The sequence below is a fragment of the Saimiri boliviensis genome, chromosome 14 (assembly GCF_048565385.1).
Source record: "Saimiri boliviensis isolate mSaiBol1 chromosome 14, mSaiBol1.pri, whole genome shotgun sequence".
Taxonomy (NCBI): domain Eukaryota; kingdom Metazoa; phylum Chordata; class Mammalia; order Primates; family Cebidae; genus Saimiri; species Saimiri boliviensis.
The window spans coordinates 7,339,206-7,360,087 of record NC_133462.1 but is presented as its reverse complement, the minus strand read 5'-3'; the positions used below and the strand labels follow the sequence as shown (position 1 = coordinate 7,360,087).

The 20,882-nt window shown below is 52.4% G+C and overlaps 1 protein-coding gene and 3 non-coding genes across 4 annotated transcripts; 1 reads left to right on the top strand and 3 right to left on the bottom strand.

The window, feature by feature from the left end:
* Positions 1–5,226: 5,226 nt before the first annotated feature.
* Positions 5,227–10,584, top strand: ACP4 (acid phosphatase 4). Its single transcript, XM_039465704.1, has 11 exons — positions 5,227–5,334; positions 5,403–5,507; positions 5,583–5,669; positions 6,449–6,595; positions 6,817–6,915; positions 6,986–7,081; positions 9,111–9,243; positions 9,316–9,398; positions 9,833–9,957; positions 10,159–10,337; positions 10,413–10,584. The coding sequence occupies exons 1-11, from the start codon at positions 5,227–5,229 to the stop codon at positions 10,526–10,528; spliced, it is 1,278 nt and encodes a 425-aa protein (XP_039321638.1). The 3' UTR covers positions 10,529–10,584.
* Positions 10,585–14,254: 3,670 nt separating this feature from the next.
* LOC141581361 (small nucleolar RNA SNORD88) lies at positions 14,255–14,346 on the bottom strand. Its single transcript, XR_012513953.1, has one exon. It is a non-coding gene; the product is annotated as a small nucleolar RNA SNORD88 (small nucleolar RNA).
* A 312-nt stretch (positions 14,347–14,658) lies between these two features.
* On the bottom strand, positions 14,659–14,749 carry LOC141581360 (small nucleolar RNA SNORD88). Its single transcript, XR_012513952.1, has one exon. It is a non-coding gene; the product is annotated as a small nucleolar RNA SNORD88 (small nucleolar RNA).
* A 4,877-nt stretch (positions 14,750–19,626) lies between these two features.
* LOC141581359 (small nucleolar RNA SNORD88) lies at positions 19,627–19,717 on the bottom strand. The gene has a single exon (XR_012513951.1). It is a non-coding gene; the product is annotated as a small nucleolar RNA SNORD88 (small nucleolar RNA).
* Positions 19,718–20,882: the final 1,165 nt, after the last annotated feature.

The following is a 20,882-nucleotide window of genomic DNA, read 5'->3' as shown; positions in this document are numbered from 1 at the left end:
CTTGGATCTCAGGCTCCCCTGGCTGTGGTTTTCTGGGGCCCACGGGACAAAGATTTTTGCTTCTGTCTGATGAAGACATCAGGGAATCAGAGGGAAATGACAAATCTGAAGTACACAGCAGCCTGTGCTGGGGCCGGGTGCTGAAGCTGCCCTGCTCTTTCTTCCCTCTGTGCCCTTACATCCAAAGTTGCAATGTTCTTCCCCTTCTTCCAATGCCCCACACAGACTCCTACTCATCCCTCAAAACCCAGCTCAGATTCCCAGCTCCTAGCCTCAAAGCTGAGAGGGTGGGCCCTCACTACTCTCCTACCTCAGAGCCTGGAGTTTGGACCCCTACCTGACTCTGTCCGGAAACACAGAGCCCCCAGGTGTGGGGCGAAGGGGCAGCGGGTGCGGGCAGCAGGATGTGCGGATTCAGTTACATTTATTTGGTCTCAGACCAATGGTCAGGGCAGAGGCAGGGCTCTTGGGTGGGGAGGTCCTGTGTCTTCTCAGTGCTGAGCCTGAGAGAGGAAAACGGAGATATACAGAGAGTGGGGAGAGAAAGAGAGACCAAGATGACAAAACCGGGCCAGGGAGACAGAGAGACTCCACCCCACCTCCGCCTCTCCTCCTGCTCACCTTGTTGAAGAAGTAGATGGAGGCCAGGATGGTGAACACGGCCATGGCCAGGGTCACATTCTGCAGGGAGGAGATCAGAGGTCAGGATCCTTCCCCTCCCTGCACTCTGCCCCGCCCCAGGCCTCCCTTCCCTGCCAGACCCCTCCTCACCTCCTGAAAGTTCATGGCCATGGGACTTCGGCTTCCCCCTGCTTGGCCTCCGTTTCCCCTTCCCGGGCCTCTGAGCCAGACAGGGGAGAAGCCACTGGAACCCCGAGAGGGGGTTGTTGGAGAGACCAGAATGGTGGCCATAGCAACGGGGGAAGGGCATTCTGGTAGAGGGGACAGGCAGGGGCTTAGGGCAGAGGGTGACCTAGGTGTGGCCTGCCACATGTGGTATCTGAATGTGGCATCAGGGCATGTGAGATTGGAGAGTCTGAACCTCAAACACCACACTGAGGCGTCTGGGCTTTTCCTTGGAGGGTGCTGGGGAGCCATGGGAGGGTTCAGAGCAGAGGAGGGACTGGCTCAGTTCTGGGTGTAAAAGTACCTTAAAGCAGGAGCAGTCTGCAGGCCAGGAGAACAGTGAAGAGGCCGAAGCAAAATTTCCTCCTCCAGATAAGAGCACCACGTGAGCCACTGTACTCCAGCCTGGGCAACAGAGTGAGATCCCGTCTCTACAACTATAATTTAAATAATAATAATAATAATAAAACTCGATCACTTGCAGGTGAGCAAAAAAAGAGAAAATAGAAAAAAAAATAAAAAATACATGTGATACGTGTGTCAGATATCTATTTACCTCTCTATCTCTGCCACAAAAATGGGAATTATATGGTCTGGCTATTCAGATAGTTATTTGGATTATTTGTGGCAGATACTAGTCTCACTATTTTTGGTAGTTATATTGTATAACTGTGAACGCTTCTTGGGGAAATATATATATAAAACATATATACACACATATTTTTAATATCTATACACATGTACATATAAATATATGTACATATATAATATAAATGTACATAACTATAAACTACAATAATACATATATATACATATACACACACACACACATATATATACACACGTTTGTGTGTGTGTGTGTGTGTGTGTGTGTACACATATATATCCCATCTCTACCAAAAATACAAAAAAATTAGCCGGGGATGGTGGCGCACACCTGTAATCCCAGCTACTTGGGAGGCTGAGGCACAAGCATCACTTGAACCCAGTGAGGTGGAGGTTGCAGTGAGCCCAGATTGCACCACTGCACTCCAGCCTGGGCAACAGAGCAAGACTCCATCTCAAGAAAAAGAAAAAGAAAAAGAAATAAATATATATATTGAAAAATACATACTTTTAATAATGAAGCAATGGTTTATTATTTGCTCATTCAGTGGTCACAGTTATACAACATGGCTACTGTGAATAACAAGAATTGATTGTAAAATGATACCTCAGGGAACCACCCAGAAACTTCCAGAAGCAATACATTCTGCAGAGCAACTGGCACCATCTCTCCAACAAATCCGTGTCACAAAGCAAAACAGAAGCAAGTGGCCTTGCTATATTTTTAAAAATCCGTTAAGAGACACAGGACCGGCTTTAATGGCTGATCCTGGACCCGGTTTTGGTTTGGACAAACAAGTTATAAAGGCTCTCTGGGTGGGAGGGAGAGGCAGGAGGATCACTTGAAGCCAGAAGTTTGAGACCAGCCTGGGCAGTGTGGCGAAACTCTCTCTCTACTAAAAATACAGAAAAATAAGCCAGGCGTGGTGGCGCATGCCTATAGTCCCAGCTACTTGGAGGCTGAGGCAGGAGGATCGTTTGAATCTGGGAGGCAGAGGTTGCAGTGAGCTGAGATCGCACCCCTGCATTCCAGCCTGGGTGACAGAACAAGACTTGTCTTCCAAAACCAAACAAATGGAACAAACAAAACAACCAAAGTGTGTCTGGGGAGAAACTGAGGGACATTTGAACAGGGAGTCAGTATCAGGCAAGATGAAAGCACTTTTGCCAAGGAGAGGAGGTTGTTAACTGAAAGACCCAGGCTACGAAACTGCAGGTTCTGTATCATCTCATTTTGGTGAGAAGTCCATATATGAAAAATATGTACTTCTCACCAAAATGAGATGTGCATTTAAAAATCAGGTTTTGGCCGGGCGTGGTGGCTCATGCTTATAATCCCAGCACTTTGGGAGGCCAAGGCAGGTGGATCACCTGAGGTGAGGAGTTCGAGACCAGCCTGATCAACATGGTGAAACCCTGTCTCTGCTAAAAAATAAGAAAATTAGGCATGGTGGTGTGTGCCTGTCATCCCAGCTACTCAGGGAGGCTGAGATAGGAGAATTGCTTGAACTCGGGAGGCAGAAGTTGCAGTGAGCCAACATTATGACACCGTACTCCAGGCTGGGAAACAGAGCAAGACTCCATTAAAAAAAAAAAAAATCAGGTTTTACTCTGTCTCCCAGGATGGAGTGGAGAGACACAGTCAGGGCTCACTGCAGCCTCAGCTTTGGGCTCAAGCGATCCTCCCACCTCAGCACCCCCACCCCCAATAAGTGGCCGGGACTACAGGCATGTGCCACTACAGCTGGCTAATTTTTTGTTATTTTTAGTACAGATGGGGTTTCATCATGTTGTCCAAGCTGGTCTGAAACTCCTGAACTCAAGTGATTTGCCCACCTTGGTCTCCCAAGGTGTCAGGATTAGAGGCATCAGCCGCCATGCCTGGCCTAGTTACACCGATTTTAGACTTCTGACCTCCAGAACCTTAAGGGAATAAATGCGTGTCCAGAGCGGTAACTTGTCACAGCAGCCACAGAGCAGCCAATCCATCAGTAGACATTAAAGTGCTAACACTCGAGGGCTAGAACATGGTTTCTAGCTTCTTAATTTTGTGTCAGGGTTTTGTTTTTTCTCTTTTTTGTATTTTTTTTAAAGACAGGGTCTTGCTCTGTTGTCCAGGCTGGAGTGTAGTGGCACGATTATAGCTCACTGCAGCCTCAAATTCCTGGACTCACACGATCCTCCCATCTCAATCTCTTGTGTTGCACCCTATCATGCCTGGCGAATTTTTGTTTATTTTTTATAGAGAGAGAGTGGGGAGTCTCACCATGTTGGCCAGGCTGGTGTGCGCTGCTAGCTCTTGGTCTGCCTTAAGCCTCCAGCTCTTCTATTTCTTTATTCTAGGGACCTCTACCCTATCTCCAGCGTGGGGAAGAGAGAGATTCATGAAACTTTTGTATCCAGTGTGCTGGCTGACACCTGTAATCCCAGTACTTTGGGAGACTGAGGTGGGAGAACTGCTTAAGCCCAGGAGTTCAAGACCAGTCTGGGCAACACAGTGAAACCCTGTCTCAAACAAACAAACAAACAAAACCACCAGGAGAGGACTGGAGGCTGACTGTCCATAGGGAGGCAGGGGCCAGCCCCATGTGGCGCTGTTTGACCGTCATTCTGGGATGCTGAGGCCGCCCGAGCAGCCCTTTAAAAGGTGACTTGTTAGGCCGGGCGCGGTGGCTCAAGCCTGTAATCCCAGCACTTTGGGAGGCCGAGGCGGGTGGATCACGAGGTCGAGAGATCGAGACCATCCCGGTCAACATAGTGAAACCCCGTCTCTACTAAAAATACAAAAAATTAGCTGGGCATGGTGGCGCGTGCCTGTAATCCCAGCTACTCGGGAGGCTGAGGCGGGAGAATTGCCTGAACCCAGGAGGCGGAGGTTGTGGTGAGCTGAGATCGTGCCATTGCACTCCAGCCTGGGTAACAAGAGCGAAACTCCATCTCAAAAAAAAAAAAAAAAAAAAAAAAAAAGGTGACTTGTTATACTCACAGCTTCCCCAGAGGAGGGGCACGTCACAGGGACCGCATGAAGTACCAGGGGTGCCCAGGAGGCAGACCACAGGCAAGCATCTTCCGTGTGTTTTCTGTGGGATACAGGGGTTAAGGAGTGGCCGGCTGAGCCAATCAGCAGGCTCTGGGCACTGGCGCTGTCCTGAGTTGTCCAGTACCCTGCCCTCGGTGATCAAGGGCGGGTGGATGGTGGCTTGAGTGGTTGGGGTGTGGGCTCTGGGTTGGCTGGTTTGCACAGAGAGGTATGCTCCTGGGCCAGTCATGACTTTCTGGGAACTGGTAACCCTGGGAGGGGTAGTCCTTCTATGATCAGCAAGGCCCCCATGTCAAAGCATCAAAGTACAGAAAATCAAGCACATGATTACTCCTGTCAGCCTCCGTAACTGGAGGTGTCAAGGCTGTCGCTGAGACGAACAATGTAGGGTGGGGGTGGGGGTGTCCTGAGTCTGCATCCAGGTAAAGGCACCTGGGTTCAAATCGCAGCTTTGAGAAATCTGTGTTTTCTCAGACAAGTTCCTGAACCCGCCTGTGCCTCAGTTTCCCCATCGGCACAATGGGGATGGTGATTAGCACACTAATGCCTCCTGGGGCTGTGGTGAAGATGAAATGGGTTAATCCAAGGCTGGCAGAGGTGCAGGAGGAGCGGGATCGGCGGCCCTGGGGGAGCGTGCCGGGGCCTGCTATAATGGGGGTGCTGAGTGCAGCACTTGGACAGGCAGGGCTGCGGCCCAGACAGTGGGCTGAGCTCAGCGTCTGGGCCGGGTGGAAATGGCCGGGCTGGGGTTTTGGGGCCACCCTGCTGCATCTCTCCTGCTGCTCCTATTGCTGCTGCCACCCTGGGCCCTGCCAGAAGGACCCCTGGTGTTTGTGGCTCTGGTGAGGCGCCCCCGCCCCCGGCGGCCCTCAGCTTCCCCAGGGCCAGCCCTGACCGGTCCTGTCCCCAGGTGTTCCGCCACGGCGACCGGGCCCCACTGGCCTCCTATCCTACGGACCCACACAAGGAGGCGGCCTCCACCCTATGGCCACGAGGCCTGGGCCAGCTGACCAGGGTGAGAAGCGGGTGGGGGGTGACGGTGAGGGTGGGAGGGGTGGGGAAGGGTCGGCTGAGGCTGTTCTGTCCCCAGGAGGGCGTCCGCCAGCAGCTGGAGCTGGGCCGCTTCTTGAGGAGCCGCTACGAGGCCTTCCTGAGTCCCGAGTACCGGCGGGAGGAGGTACTGCCATAGTGACCTCCACCTGGCACCCTGACCTCCCACCTTTGACCTCCACTGACTCCAATGCTTTTTGGGCCTCCACCTCTGGCCTTTGACCTCCATCAACCTGCCCTGCACTCTACCTCTAATCTCTGACCCCCAATACACTGACTAGTGCACCCTGACTTCTGACCCCATCTTAACCCTGCCACATCTTGAGCTCTGACTCCTGACTTCATTTTCTGGTCTCCATCTCTGTTTTCTTAGTCCCACTGACTCCAGTCAGACCGCTGACCTCTGACATTTCATCCCAAACTTGATTTTCATCTTTAACCTTTGTTCATTTAACTTGCTCTCCTGGTGTCTAACCTTTGACCTCTACACTTGGCAATTCTGACCTACCTTTCCTGTCTCCTCCCGTCTTCTGACATCCCCCAGTTGCCATCAGTCCCCTGACTGCTGATGAACGTGAATGAACTCTGACCCCAAGTCCTCCAAGTTGCCCTCCTAAACTTGACCTCTAACCTCCAGCCTCCACTGATTCTCATCTTCCTTTTTGACCCTCACCGACTCAAATGATCCCCAAAATCCAACATGGCTGTCTAGCTTAGGATGTCCAACCCAACTGCTCCCGACACTGACCTCTGGATCCTTGATCCCAACTTCCAGGATCGAAAGCCACATGACTCCCAATGTCTGACCCCTATCCCAAACGGAATCTGAGGCTTCCGATTTGCACCACAGCTGACCTCTGACCCCGACCACCACCCCCCGTGAGCCCTCTCCCCACCCGGCCCCAGGTGTATGTCCGCAGCACGGACTTTGACCGCACGCTGGAGAGTGCCCAGGCCAATCTGGCTGGGCTGTTTCCCGAGGCTGCTCCAGGGAGCCCCGAAGCCCACTGGAGGCCGATCCCGGTGCACACGGTACCTGTGGCTGAGGACAAGGTCAGGGGGCCAGACCTGGGTGTGGTAAGGGAGGGAGCGGGTGGAGAGAGGGAGATGGGACAGCTCCAGGCCTGGCTGGAGTGAGATGGGGGGAGTCCCAGCCCGTGCTGCTCTTTTGGACCTGGGAGTGACTGCGACAGACGCAGGGGCTGAGGGCCCGCCGGACCGGCTGTGAGACCTGAGGCACACGGCTGTCCTCTCTGAGCCTCAGTTTTCCCCAGCTGCTGAGATTCCCCATGCGCAGCTGTCCACGGTACCACGAGCTACTGCGGGAGGCCACTGAGGCCACCAAGTACCAGGAGGCCCTGGAGGGCTGGACGGTGAGCCGGGCGGTGGCCGGGGGCGGGGAGCCAGGGATGGGCCGGGGTTCACCCAGCCCTGCACATCTAGGGCTTCCTGACTCGCCTGGAGAACTTCACGGGGCTGTCGCTGGTTGGAGAGCCGCTGCGCAGGGCATGGAAGGTTCTGGATACGCTGCTGTGCCAGGTGAGCCCCGCCCCTTCCCAGCCAAGGGGTTAAGGATACCTGTTTCAAATCCCAGCTTGCTACTTGCTAGCTGTGTTCCCTTAGGCATTTATTTAACCCTGTGCCTCGGTTTCCCCATCTGCGCAGGGGGGATGGGAACACTGCAACAACACCTCTCGAGGCTGCTGTGAGCATTCAAATGTGTTAATCCACGCACTGTGCTTTCAATAGCGCCTGGCACACAGCAAGGGCCTCACCAGGCTTTGAGGCTACAAATTTGGCCATTCCTCCCCACAGTCCTGCAATCAGAAAACTCTTGGAAATAGATATTGTAAACAGATGCTCGGTGCCACAAAGAAGAATTAGCACTGAGACAAAGGGGCTTTCGGCAATGCAATTTTTGCTTCCTGGACGGCAGGAAGGGTACTCTTACTAGCCACCGTACCACGGAAGTAGAGAACAAAAGAAAACATACAAATTTATCCCTTACGCATTTGGGGTTGTCCTTACTGCTGTGTCTGATCTCCGTGGGCTGGAGCCAGACCTCACAATCTGAACTAAAACCCAGTTGGCTAATAAACCTTTTCTGAACAGGTACACAGATATTTTGGTTAAAGTGCAAGGAAACCGAATGTACTACATGCCTGTAAGCATGGCATGTCTAACAGCGACAGAGGATAGGGCTTAACAGAGTTATTAGCACACTTATTCTTTAACAAGAAAGGCAACTTTAAAAAGGAACTTTTTTACTTCCTACGAAACCTAACACCTGGGTAGCAGGAGCTGACCTGCAGTGATGCAATGCTCTCTCCTCCTTCCTTCCCTTCTTTTTCTTTCTTGAGACAGGGTCTCACTCTCTCACCCAGGGTGGAACGCAGTGGCACTATGGTAGCTCACTGCAGCCTCCATCTCTCTGGCTAAAGGAATCCTCCTGCCTCAAGTGCACATCACCATGCCTGGCTAATTAAAATAAACTGTTAGTTTTTTTTTTTGAGATTGTCTTGCTCTTGTTGCCCAGGCTGGAGTGCAATGGCAGTCTCGGCTCACAGCAATCTCCGCTTCCCGGGTTTAAGCAATTCTCCTGCCTCAGCCTCCTGAGTAGCTGGGATTACAGGCATGTGCCACCATACCCGACTAATTTAGTATTTTTAGTAAACATGGAGTTTCTCCACGTTAGTCAGGCTGGTCTTGAACTGCCGACCTCAGGTGATCTACACACCTCAGTCTCTCAAAGTGTTGTGACTACAGGCGTGAGCCACCGCATCCAGACAAAATTTTTGTGGGCAGAGATGGGGTCTCCCTATGTTGCCCAGAACTCCTAGGCTCAAACAATCCTCCCACCTCAGCTTCCCCAAGCGCTGGGAGTACAGGCGTGAGCTGCCACACCCAGCTAGTACTCTTGTTAGTCTTTGCTCGCTCCAGCTCACGGAATGTTCCAAATTGCAAGGTGAAAGCAGCGATGTGTGTGACTAAGGGGGCTGCCCCAGCTCTTGCTGTGTGTGTTCCCTGCTCTGTGGTATCAGCACCATCAGACCTTTCTAAAGTCCAGAATGTCCGAGTTGTGGAAACCCTCTGGCCCCAAGGGTTTCAGATAAAGCCTTCTGGGCTGTGTAATGACGATGTCTATTATTAATAATCACGGTTGGCTGGACACGGTGGCTCATACCTGTAATCCCACCACTTTGGGAGGCCAAGGCAGAAAGATCACCTGAGGTCAGGAGTTCGAGACCAGCCTGACCAACATGGTAAAACCCCGTCTCTACCAAAAATACAAAAATTAGCTTGACATGGTGGCAGGAGAATCACTTGAACCCAGGAGGCAAAGGTTGTGGTGAGCCAAGATCGCGCCAACTCACTCCAGCCTGGGTGATGGGAGCAAAGGTTCCACTTCAAAAAATAAAAATAATCACTATTGTTCACATCATGGTTTCCCAGCCAGATCCAGCCCATGGGGGACTCAGAAGGGCAGGGGGCAGCAGAAGCCTGGGGCACCAGAGGCGAATTCGAGGGCTCAGGGTGGTCCATCTCTGTCCTCCCTGCCTCCCCACAGCAAGCCCATGGTCTTCCCCTACCAGCCTGGGCCTCCCCAGAAGTCCTGCAGACTCTTGCCCAGATCTCAGCTTTGGATATTGGCGCCCACGTGGGCCCACCCCGGGCAGCAGAGAAGGCCCAGCTGACAGGAGGTAAGGTGTGGGGCTGGGAGGCTGGGGTGCCTTCCTTTGGGAGATTCCAAGTTGTTTTCCCCCCACCCGCAGGAATCCTGTTGAATGCTATCCTTGCAAACTTCTCCCGGGTCCAGCGACTGGGGCTGCCCCTCAAGATGGTCATGTACTCAGCTGTGAGTCCTTGGGAAGCAGTGCCACGTGGCGCTGAGACAAGGGGATGAGGGTGACAGCAATTTGGGTGAGGAAGTCTGTGCTCCCAACAGACCTCAGCCCACTGCCTTGGGTGACCAGTATCTCCCAACCCTAGTCTTGGACTCTATCATTAGAAGTAGAGAGTCTGGAAAGAGGGAGGTGACGGTTTTGTGGAGTTCCACCTCTGGAAGGACGGGCTGCTTAGTCCAATCATACTGCGTGTCTATCTGAGCGATCTTTATTCAATGACCGTCTGCAAGCGGTGGCACTGCCTTCGGGATGAGGAAGGGAGGAGCAGGATTTGGGGAGTTGGTTCTCAGAAGCCTGGGGAACATCTGGATGCACAAGCCTAGCGTTGAGGGGAAAGGAGACCTCCAGAGACAAGTGCCATCTCAGCCCTTGGCTCCACCTGCAGCATGACAGCACCCTGCTGGCCCTCCAGGGGGCCCTGGGCCTCTATGATGGACACACCCCCCCGTACGCTGCCTGCCTTGGCTTTGAGTTCCGGAGGCGCCTGGGGGATCCTGACGAAGATGGAGGGTGAGGACGGGGTGGTGCCAGGGAGACGGGTGGGAAAGAACCCTCAAAGCAAGGGGTGAAGTTCAAGGCAGAGGGCATGGCCGGCAGGGAATTGCGTGGCATGGTGCTGGGATGAAGGCAGATGGGAGTCAGCAGCCCGTTTCTGTTTTAAGGTCAGTGACAGGGAAAGGGAGGAGGTGCCACTGTGTCCTCTCTCTCCAGGAATGTCACCATCTCTCTATTCTACCGCAACGACTCTGCCCACCGGCCCCTGCCTCTCAGCCTCCCTGGGTGCCCGGTCCCCTGTCCACTAGGCCGCTTCCACCAGCTGACTGCCCCGGCCCGGCCTCCGGCCCATGGGGTCTCCTGCCATGGCCCCTATGAGGCTGCCATTCCCCCAGGTGACAGTCCTCTGTGCTGGGGTGGGAGTGGAGCGTCCCAAGTCCTGCCAACTCACACCCATGTTCTCCCTGCAGCCCCAGTGGTGCCCCTGCTGGCCGGAGCTGTGGCTGTGCTGGTGGCACTCAGCTTGGGGCTGGGCCTGCTGGCCTGGAGACCAGGATGCCTGCGGGCCTTCGGGGGGCCTGTGTGAGTCAGAAAGCAGGACTTCCCTATCCCCAGCTGACACTGGACCCCAACATGTGTGCTCACTCGATGCTCTGACTTCTGTGACTTACTGTGCGCCTGTGTGCATGGGGAACAAGGGCTGGGTGGGTTCTCTGGCCTGAAAACCAGTGTGTGCATGTGTCTTGTGACAGTGGCATGAGTGTTCACACGTCACATGCATGAAGTTTCTACACAGAGTGCATGCACAGGTGGTGTGTCTGTGGCACACGTTCAGGCACAGATGCGCGCTATCTGAGTAGGTGGGAACATGGACCGGCAGGCAGGCCTGCATGCACTTGTTTTGGTAGAAACACGGTCTTGGTGGCCCAGGCTGGAGTGCAGCGGCATGAGTATAGCTCACTGCAGTTTTGAACTGGTCTCCAGTGACCTTGTTTCAACCTCTACAGGCGCGCATCACGCCCGGCTAAATTTGTTTTTAGTATGTTGGTCAGGCTGGTCTCAAATTCCTGGCTCAAGCAATCCCCCTCCTCCCAAAGCCCTGGATTACAGGTGTGAGCTACAGCGTTCAGCTGGCTTGTTTATGCAGGTTTCCATGCAAGCATGGGCGCAGGTGGGTATTTGAGGACATGGTGGGCTCTGTATGCACTTCCGCACAGCTCGTGTGGCAAGAGCTTGCTCAGCGAGCCTTGATGTGGGCAACGTGCTCTGCAGAGATCGGGCTCACAGGAGTTGGACCCTCAAGTCTGGTTCTTTGGTGACCCTGAATAGCTGTCGATGCAACCATGAACCTGGGTGGGGTGGGGGGATCTGGCAGCAGAGAGCTCAGAAAGGTGTATGATTCTAAGCCTGGTTTTGCAGCTGGCACCAATTCTAAGGCTGTGTGACTCTGGGCAAGTGACAGGCCTCTCAATGTCTCATTTGGCAGAACCACGACTCTTAACCCTATGGACTCCACAACTCCCAAAATTAACTTTCTGGAGGCCAGCAGAGAGCAGGGAAAACCGGTGACACTCTGGGCTGTGTGCCATGACTTGTGCTGCAAGAGATGTGAAGGCACAAGCCAATATAGTATCCATGACCATATGTAGCCATTTACATTTAGATTAAATAGCTATCCAGTCCCAACTGTCGCATGGGCCATGCATTCACCACTGCATTTATCAGATGCTCATCAGTTGCCCCCCCCCTCCACTCATGCGGCAGCAGCCACTGTAGACCACCTGCACTGTGGTCCTTTTAAGCCCCCTGGCCCCAGGAAGGGAGGCTGTCCCCTAGCATGGCCTGGGGCAGTGCCAGCCCCTCCCAGGCCTTGCCCCACACCCATCGTTGCATGGCACTAACCAAGGCAGGTGCAGTGGAGCCCAGGTGCAGTGGACACTCAGGAACAGCCACTTGGCCCGTTAAATGGGGCGGTAGGAGGTTCAAAGCCATTCCCAGTAACCAGGACCTAAACAAGGCACAGGGTCCAGAAAGGCTGGGACTACCTCTTCGCCACACCAGGGCCACCTGCATACTCCCCTGGCCCATTTCTTCCCAGGGTCCTGAAAGCAGCCTGTCACACACTCACCCCTAAGGGGCCCCCAGATCTCCCTCACTGCCCTGCCCAGCATTCCCTAGAGGGGCTGCGTGGTCACAGGGCCCCCCAAGTGGATGTCAGGGACCCTGACCCCAGAAACCCTGAGGAATGAATGTCCCTCATGCTTTCTGGCCCTGGGAGGGTGCCTGCCTGCTTCCTTGCAGGTTCATGGAGACCCAAAGTGCCAGGCAGGGCTACCTGTGGTTGTAACCAACTCCTACCTGGTGGCAAGTGCCACCCCTTTCCCAGCAGCCTGCTGGAAGGGCCTGTATGCATCCCCCCAGCCCCGCCATAGACCCAGCTTATGACCTGAGACCACAATGTTAAGCACTACAGTTGGGAGTGGTATGTGTTGTTTAATGGGCCTGTACCCAAGACCCCAGCTATGAAGCCAGAACTGCCAGGGCTCAGTGTGTCCTCACATAACTGTCACCTGTGATCCCGGCCCCAACACACCCTAAACAGACTCAGAACTCAGACAAGCCACAGAGTCAAACCCGAGCTATCAGAAGGGACTGTCTGCCCACAGCCAAAGCATGTTTCAGAAAGAAAGGAATGGCAACAAGAGAGGCTTTAAGAGAAAACCCGTGATAGGCTGGGCACAGTGGCTCACGCCTGTAATGCCAGCACTGTCAGAGGCTGAGGGGGGTGAATCACCTGAGGTCAGGAGTTTAAGACCAGCCTAGACAACATTGGTGAAACCCTGTCTCTACCAAAAAATACAAAATTAGCCAGGTGTAGTATCGGGTGCCTGTAATCCCAGGTACTCAGAGGCTGAGACAGGAGAATCACCTAAACAGAGCAGGTGGAGACTGCAGTAAGCTGAGGTCGCACCACTGCACTTGAGCCTGGGCAACAAACAAAACAAACCTTATGAAAACTGAGAAAAAGCTTGAAGATGCTTTCATCATGGGTGTGGGGTCTCCCTGCTTGGCCTGGAGTGCTTTGGGGACCCATGTGACAGAGGCAGGCACCCACTGTGCACACCTACCCTGCTGCCTGGGCAGAAATGTAACATAGCACGTGATCACCCCCGCCAGGGACTCATGGTGTCTACTCACAAGGCCTGCTCCCCTCGTGGTTTGGCCAGTGACACCCACAGGGGAGGGCTGGGGGCAGATACCCTTCTCTTCCGGGGCCCTTGAACACGGTGTCAGGCTGTGGCTTGCTCAAGGGACACTGAAGGGCTACACAGGGAGGGTAGTGGCCAACGCTTTTTGCCTCCCCTACCATGTCCCCTGCTTCCTGATTGCAGCTCACACCAGGAGCAGCTCCCCCAGAACCCAGGCTCCCTGCTTTACCCCTGCAGCACCAGACCGGGTGGTGTCTGCCCTCCAGAGCCAGGCCCAGGGCTGGCTGTGGTGTATGGGCAGATACTCCCTACAGGTCTGGTCAGAATAGGGGAGCAGTGGCGGCTCCTTCCCCGGCTTATCCACCTTCTCCTGGGCTCGCGGCTCAGCAGCCAGGTCCTGGTGAGCTGGGTTGGGTCCTAGTGTGAGCTTAGTGGCCTGGCTGGCCCTGGCAATGGAGATGAGCCTGCTGTTGGCGATGGTCTGGATCTCCAGAACAGCCTCCAGCACCATCATGCCCTTGACCAGCAGGCGCTGGCGCAGGCCCTGGGTAACAGGCATGTCCTTGGGCATCACTGGCTCAGGAGCAGAGGACAAGCAGGGAGAGGAAGCTGGATGCCCCTGTCCTTGGTGGGTTGGGGCTGGAAGGGCAGCTCAGTGGCCTCAAAGTGCAGGGAGGTCTCCCAGCTGGCACCAGGCTATCAGCAGCCAGGTAAGCATTGCGGTGCCACTATCGCCTTCAGGGCCTTGCAGTGGTGGCTGAAGATGACACCGTTGTCAGGTTGGATCAGGTCACCCGGCAGCAGCAGGAGCTCTCAAGAGCTGAGGCACAAGGCAGGGCTCCCAGATATACACTGGCAGGACCCAGGAGAGCTGGCTACAGTTCTGCCCCAAGTGCCGAGAGAGCCAGGAGCTCCGTGTCCTGCAGCACGAGCAGAACCAGCTCCGGCCCAGGTGGGTGGACGCCAGTACATTCCTAGTCATGGCTGCAGCCATGCTTAGGCAGGAAGCAGCAGAGAGCCTGGAGGGATGCTGTCAGGTGAAGGACACAGAAAAGGCACTGAGCGGGGCAACAGCCACATCCCACCCATCACCTCCTGGAGTAGGGTCCCTCAGACCCCCGGGTGTCAAAGGTCCCGGGGGGGCACCATGTCCTCAGGGGCAGTCAGAGCCCAGTGCTGGACATCATGGGGTTCCCAAGTACAGCCCTTTCAAGAACACTGACACTGGACATCTCACTGCAACCCAGCCCCAATCCCCATCCCAACCCGCCTACAACAGGGTTACTAAGGTTAACGAGCCCAGTGCTTAGGGCAGCACCTGGCTCAGCACTTGCTGGGCATTTATCTACGTCTGCCTTCTCACCATCACCACGAATAACAAGCAGCCCCCTCCGTTCTTACCAAGTGACGGTCGGGCCCTTCAGCACCTGGAGGCAGGAGGGCAGAAAGAAGGGAGGTCAGTGGGGTACGGGGCAACCAAGATACCCCTCATCCCTCCCTAGAGCCAGAGCCTCTCAGAGCCCCGGGTGTCAAAGGTCCCGGGGGGCACCATGTCCTCAGTGGCAATCGGAGCCCAGTGCTGGACATCATGGAGGCCCCGGTGCCCTCAGCGCCCTCCTGATGCGGGTTCCAGGGCCACCTGCTGTCCTGAGGGGGACATCACGGAAGAGTGCTGAGATCAGGCAACAAAGTGAATGATACTTGGTCCTGAGGGTGCCAGGCCACCCCCGTCCAGCTCAGCCTGGGTGTGGCTCCTTGTATGATCTAAGCCCACTGACCTCACCACCCCCGCCCCCCCAGCGGTGTTTCTCTGGAAGATGGGACTAGAGATGCCTGCAGACAGGCGCATCTGTGGGGTTCAGTGAGAGCAGGAGGTCAAACCCTTCTGCTTGGGCCTTCTGTGCCCTAATGGGACACCCCTCCATTGTCTCTGCCTGCATCTCAGGTCTGCTGCCCTGACCCAGCTCTTCCAAGCTGCTCTGACTTCACTGGAACCTTCTGCGACATGGGGAAGGGGCAGCTGCCTCTCACCGGGACCCTGGCAGGACCTGTTCAGTTGATTCTCTGCGAGCACCAACACCGTGGGTGCTCCTTCAGCGCCAGCTGCTAACAGCGACAGAAACACTCCCTTTTGCATAGAAAGTACTGTCCAAAAAGAGGGCCCTTGTTTAAACTAACCGAGAAGAATTAAAAACCCAGCTCCCAGTCACAAACTGGCCACATGCCATGTGTCCAAGAGCCACCTGTGGCCAGTGGCAGCCAGACTAGACAAGGCGCAGAACATTTCCATCTGACGGTCCTATGGAGGGTGCTGGTGTAGAATCCAGAGGCTACACGTCCTGTCTTTCTTATCCCATGCCAGCTCGCTCTTCTCACCTCTCTCACATCGCTACCCAACTGGCACCCATCCCACTCATGTCCCCTCTAAGCCAGCCATGACAAATGCTCAGCCCCATTCACTATCCCAGAGGATTAAGAGCACAGGACCCTCAGAAAGGTACTCGGGAGAGCTGAAATCCCAGCCAACCCTCCTCAGAAGCCAGCTTCTTTGACAAAAACAGCTGAAAGCTCCCAGAACCCAGAGAACACACCTCAGTTCTCTGTTACTGCAGTCACTCTTCTCCCAGCTCCTGACATCTAAGAAACAACTGAAAACCCTCCCAGAGCTGAGAACACCTCTTTTCTGGTAAAACACACCGCACTCCAACACTTTTCTAATGACTTTGCTCTTTGAAACAATTCTGATAACGCCTGTTCATCTTTATTGTGAAAATAAGGATTCCTTGAATTGTATCAGTTCATATACAAACACTAGGACTAAGCTTTGCTTAACGCACATCGCATTCAGCCTACAAAACCCATGATGCGATGTGACAGGATCACCTGAGTCACTGTTTGCCACTGCTGAGTTTTGACATGTTTCTGATTAGTCCTTTCCCCTGAAACAAATACCTTTTTCCTTCAGTCCATGCATTCCTCTTCTTACTGAAGCCCTACCTCTGGAAGACAGAAAGCGACACTGCCCTGGGCCATCTGCTCAGTGCCTGTTCCATAGACACAGCAGTGAGGCAAAGGAACGGTGGCCTGCTGAAAGTCTCCAAGCCTGCTGGGATTTGGACCCAGGCTTGCCTGTCTGCCTAGTTTTCCACAGCTATAAGAATTTTTTTTTTTTTTTTTGAGATGGAATTTCATTCTTGTTGCCTAGGCTGGAGTGCAATGGCACGATCTCAGCTCACTGCAACCTCCACCTCCTGGATTCGAGGGATTCTCCTGCCTCAGCTTCCTGAGTAGCTGGGATTACAGGTATGTGCCCACCATGTCCAGCTAACTTTCTGTATTTTTCGTAGAGACAAGTTTTCACAATGTTGGCCAGGCTGGTCTTGAATTCCTAACCTCAGGTGATCTACCCACCTTGGCCTCCCAAAGTGCTGCGATTATAGGTTGGAGCCACCACACCCAGCCTGACATGCCTTTTGTATGTAAACCCTGAGAACAATTGTTGGCACACAAATCAGTCCCTAGAGGTACCGCATGAAGTCAACCTAGACCAGGGGTCCCCAAACTTTTTCCACAGGGGGCCAGTTCACTGTCCCTCAGACCGTTCGTTGGAGGGCTGGACTATAAAAAAAAAACTATGAACAAATCCCTATGCACACTGCACATATCTTAAAGTAAAAAAACAAAACGGGAACAAATACAATATTTAAAATAAAGAACAAGTAAATTTAAATCAACAAACTGACCAGTATTTCAATGGGAACTATGGACCTGCTTTTGGCTAATGAGATGGTCAATGTCCGGTTCCATATTTGTCGCTGCTAGCCATAAGAAGTGATGCAAGTGTACATCAGTTAGTCTAGATCTGGTTGGAGATTTCAGATGTTTCATTCTGGAAAAAGTCTGTTCACAGACATAAGTGCTGCCAAAGATGCTTGCCATTTTGAGTGCACGGTTCCTGATATTAGGATATGTCTCAGAGGGGAGAGATGCATAGAAATTAGGCAAGCTGCTTGACTTGAATGTGTCTTTCAGAGAGTCACAATTCTGCAGTTCAGCCAGTTCCATTTGGTAAATTGTATCCACATTTTCAATGTCAATAGAAAATGGGTTATGGAAAAGCTGTATGTCCTGTTCATGGAGATGAAGCTCTTTAAATCCTGAATTGGAACTCCTTTTACAACTTTTCCAGTGAATCCACACGTTTCTTTTGGGAATGCAATTAAGGGTTTTTCCGCTAACAGATTTTGAGTTAAGGAGAGATAGCAGAAATTTTCCTCCTTTACTTGTTTGATAAGGAGGCCTAATTTTTTTTTTTTTTTGAGACAGAGTTTCGCTCTTGTTACCCAGACTGGAGTGCAGTGGCGCGATCTCGGCTCACTGCAACCTCTGCCTCCTGAGTTCAAGCAATTCTCCTGCCTCAGCCTCCCAAGTAGCGGGGACTACAGGCGCGTGCCACCATGCCCAGCTAATTTTTTTATTTTTAGTAGAGACAGGGTTTCACCATGTTGACCAGGATGGTCTCGATCTCTTGACCTCGTGACCCACCCACCTTGGCCTCCCAAAGTGCTGGGATTATAGGCGTGAGCCACCACGCCCGGACGAGGCAGCCTAATTTTACTTCAAATGCTTTCACATGTGATTGCATAGCACAGATAAGCTTCCCTTTTCCTTGAAGTTGCACATTGAAACTGTTGAGTAGATCTGTTACATCTGTCAGAAAGGTGAGGTGCCATTTCCATTCTGCATCATTGAGCTCTGGTACTTCTTTGTTTTTTGAAAGCATAAAAGCTCTAATCTGTGGAAGTAAGTCACAGAAATGTCTCAAAACTCTCCCTCAACTCAGCCAATGGACTTCTGTGTGGTACAGAACATCTTCATAGGCAACATTTAGCTCAGACAGAAATTCCTGAAATTGTCTGCGGTTTACTGCATTAGCTCTAATGAAGTTAACACAAGATACCACAATTTTCATAACAGAGTCCCACTTCAGTGATTTACTACATAGTGCTTGTTGGTAGATGAGGCAGTGTATGGCTATTGGATGAGAATGGTTACGTTTGCCCATCTCATGGTTAATGCAAGCAGTTACTCCTTTCTTAGACCCCACCATGCTAGGAGCACCATCAGTTGTGACACTGGCTAGTTTAGCCCAGTCCAGCTCCAAATCCTTCACAGTTTGGGAAACCTTTTCATAGATATCCTCTCCTGTAGTTGTTCCTTTGACGCTTTGCAGTGCAGCAAGCTCTTCTGTGACTTTGAAACTGTCATTCGTCCCACGAATAAAAATTACAAGTTGTGCAGAATCACGAACAACATTGCTCTCGTCGAGTGCCAAGGAAAAACAGGAAAGTTTTCTTGCCGAGTTTTGCAAAGGCTGATGCAAATTGTCTCCCATGGCTTCAATCCTTCGTTTAATTGTAGATCCTGAAAGACTTAACTGTACTAAATAAGTCTGCCTTTTCTGGACACATCTCTTTGGCAACAGAAAGAAGGCACTCTTTAACAAATTCTCCCTCCACGAATGGTCTGCCAGTGCACGCTATTAGCTTGGCAACTTGAAAACTTGCTCGCAGTGATGAAATATTTAGCTGCTTCTGCTTCACAAAAGTACTTCGCTTAGTTGTCAATGTATTTTTCAGTTTTAATATTTTATCTTTTCTCACATCTCCGATCATATTTATCTTTACGCTGAGTTTGACAGTGTTGACGCAAACTGTATTCTTTGAACATATAGTGTCTATTCTGGCATATCAAACAAACAGCTCCTTCCCTGTACTGCATGAAAAAGTAATCATAAGTCCACTGTTCTTTGAATACCCTACACTCCAAGTGAATTTTTCTCTTTCTTGACATCATTGTTTTCTAGGGAATCCCAAATTGCTATTAGTAAAATACCAATAGATACAGCCCTATAAAATATTGGTATAAAATACCAATACAGCCCTATAAAAACAATATACCAACAATAATTTTGCCCACACAGAGGCATACAGACTGCACTGCCCATCAATGTAGCCTTCCCAGTCCACATCACTTCAGCCCCACCAGGGCCATATTGGTGGAACTCCACTTTTACCGGAGACCGGATGTGCGTCCTATGACGTGCTTCCGGAGCCGTGACGCGTGTGTCTCACGTCACCGGAAGTAGTACTGTAGTGAGCGACGCTGCGCTTTGCGGTGCCGCCACATCCTGTGCTCCTCTCACTGACCACCAATGAAAGAGGTGCCCCTTCCTGAAGTGTGGTGGGGGCCGGATAAATGGCCGCAGGGGGCCGCATGCGGCCCGCGAGCCATAGTTTGGGGACCCCTGACCTAGACAGTGAGATATTTCAAACCAGGTGAATCAAGGAGCAGGAGCAAGGTTCTTACCTCGCTGGACACGGTGGGTGGTCCTCAGCTGGAAGCCGCACCTGTAACAGAGAGACAGTGAGGCTGGGGAAGGAACAGTCTGCGGGTCCACGAGCCATTAAAACTGGGGCCCCTCAGACCCCCAGGTGTCAAAGGTCCTGGGGTGCACTGTGTCCTCAGGGATGATCGGAGCCCAGTGCTGGACATCATGGGAGCCCCAGACCCTCTGCAACCAGGCCTGAGGTGACTTACCTTCAGGGACAGAGGCTGAGCTTAAAGGGTAGGAAACCCAAAACCCATCCAGAAGGTAAGAAGGACCACTTTTGCTCATGGAGACACCAAGATGCCCCAACCTCCCATGTCACAGGTCCTCAGGGGATGGGTAGGACCCCAAACGCACTACATGAAGATGTCCCCAGTGTCCGCCCGCTACCCTTTGCAGATTTCTGTAGCCCTGGCTATACCTGCTGGTAACCCATAAACAAGGAAAGCTGCCAAGACAGAAATCGCTTGGATGAACTTACTGAGAGAAGGGAGGAGGAAGGGGCTATGCTAGCAAGAAACGAAGCCAACTTGTAAGAAGTAATGAGCGGAGACCCTGGACTGGGTCAGGTTTAAACATATCAGACGTGAAAGACATTTGGAAGAAGACCCAGAAACAGGCACAAAGCAGACTGTTAAACTGCAGTACTAAGGAACTGATGTCATTAAGGGTGACAGTGGAAATAACATTTAGTACAATAACGTCCTTTTAGGTAAACAAGTATACTATTTTGGGTGAAGTATGTAAGACAAGAGTCTGTTCTGCTGCCCACGCTGCAGTGCAGTGGCGCAACCTCGGTTCACTGCGACCTCCGCCTCCTAGGCTTAGACGATCCTCCCACTCCCTCCCCAAGGAGCTGGGACTACAGACCTGCACCACCACACCAGCTCACTTTCTCTTTTGTAGAGATGGGGTTTTGCCATGTGGCCAAGGCTGGTCTCGATGTCTTGGGTTCAAGTGATCCACCCACCTCGGTCTCCCAAAGTGCCGGAATTATAGGCGTGAACCACCACAATGGGCCACAAGACTTCCTTTCAGAACACTAAGTGCACACACAGTTTTTAAATACGGCAAGATGGTGCAAATGTTAAACTTCCCCATTTGTTTGTAGATTGTAATATTGCCAAAGGAGGGCATGCCAATGATGAACGCATGAGAAAAATACCTTGGCTTGTGACATGAACAAACTTCGCTTGTGACATGAAAATCAATGATTTTCTCAGCGGTTACCCGAAGGAGGGAAGTCAAGTAGAGATCCTTGCTGGGTTGTAGCGGGGGAGACAGGAAATTGGCTAGCTGCTTCCAGGCGGGGCCCCACTCAAGTCAAGAAACTGACACTC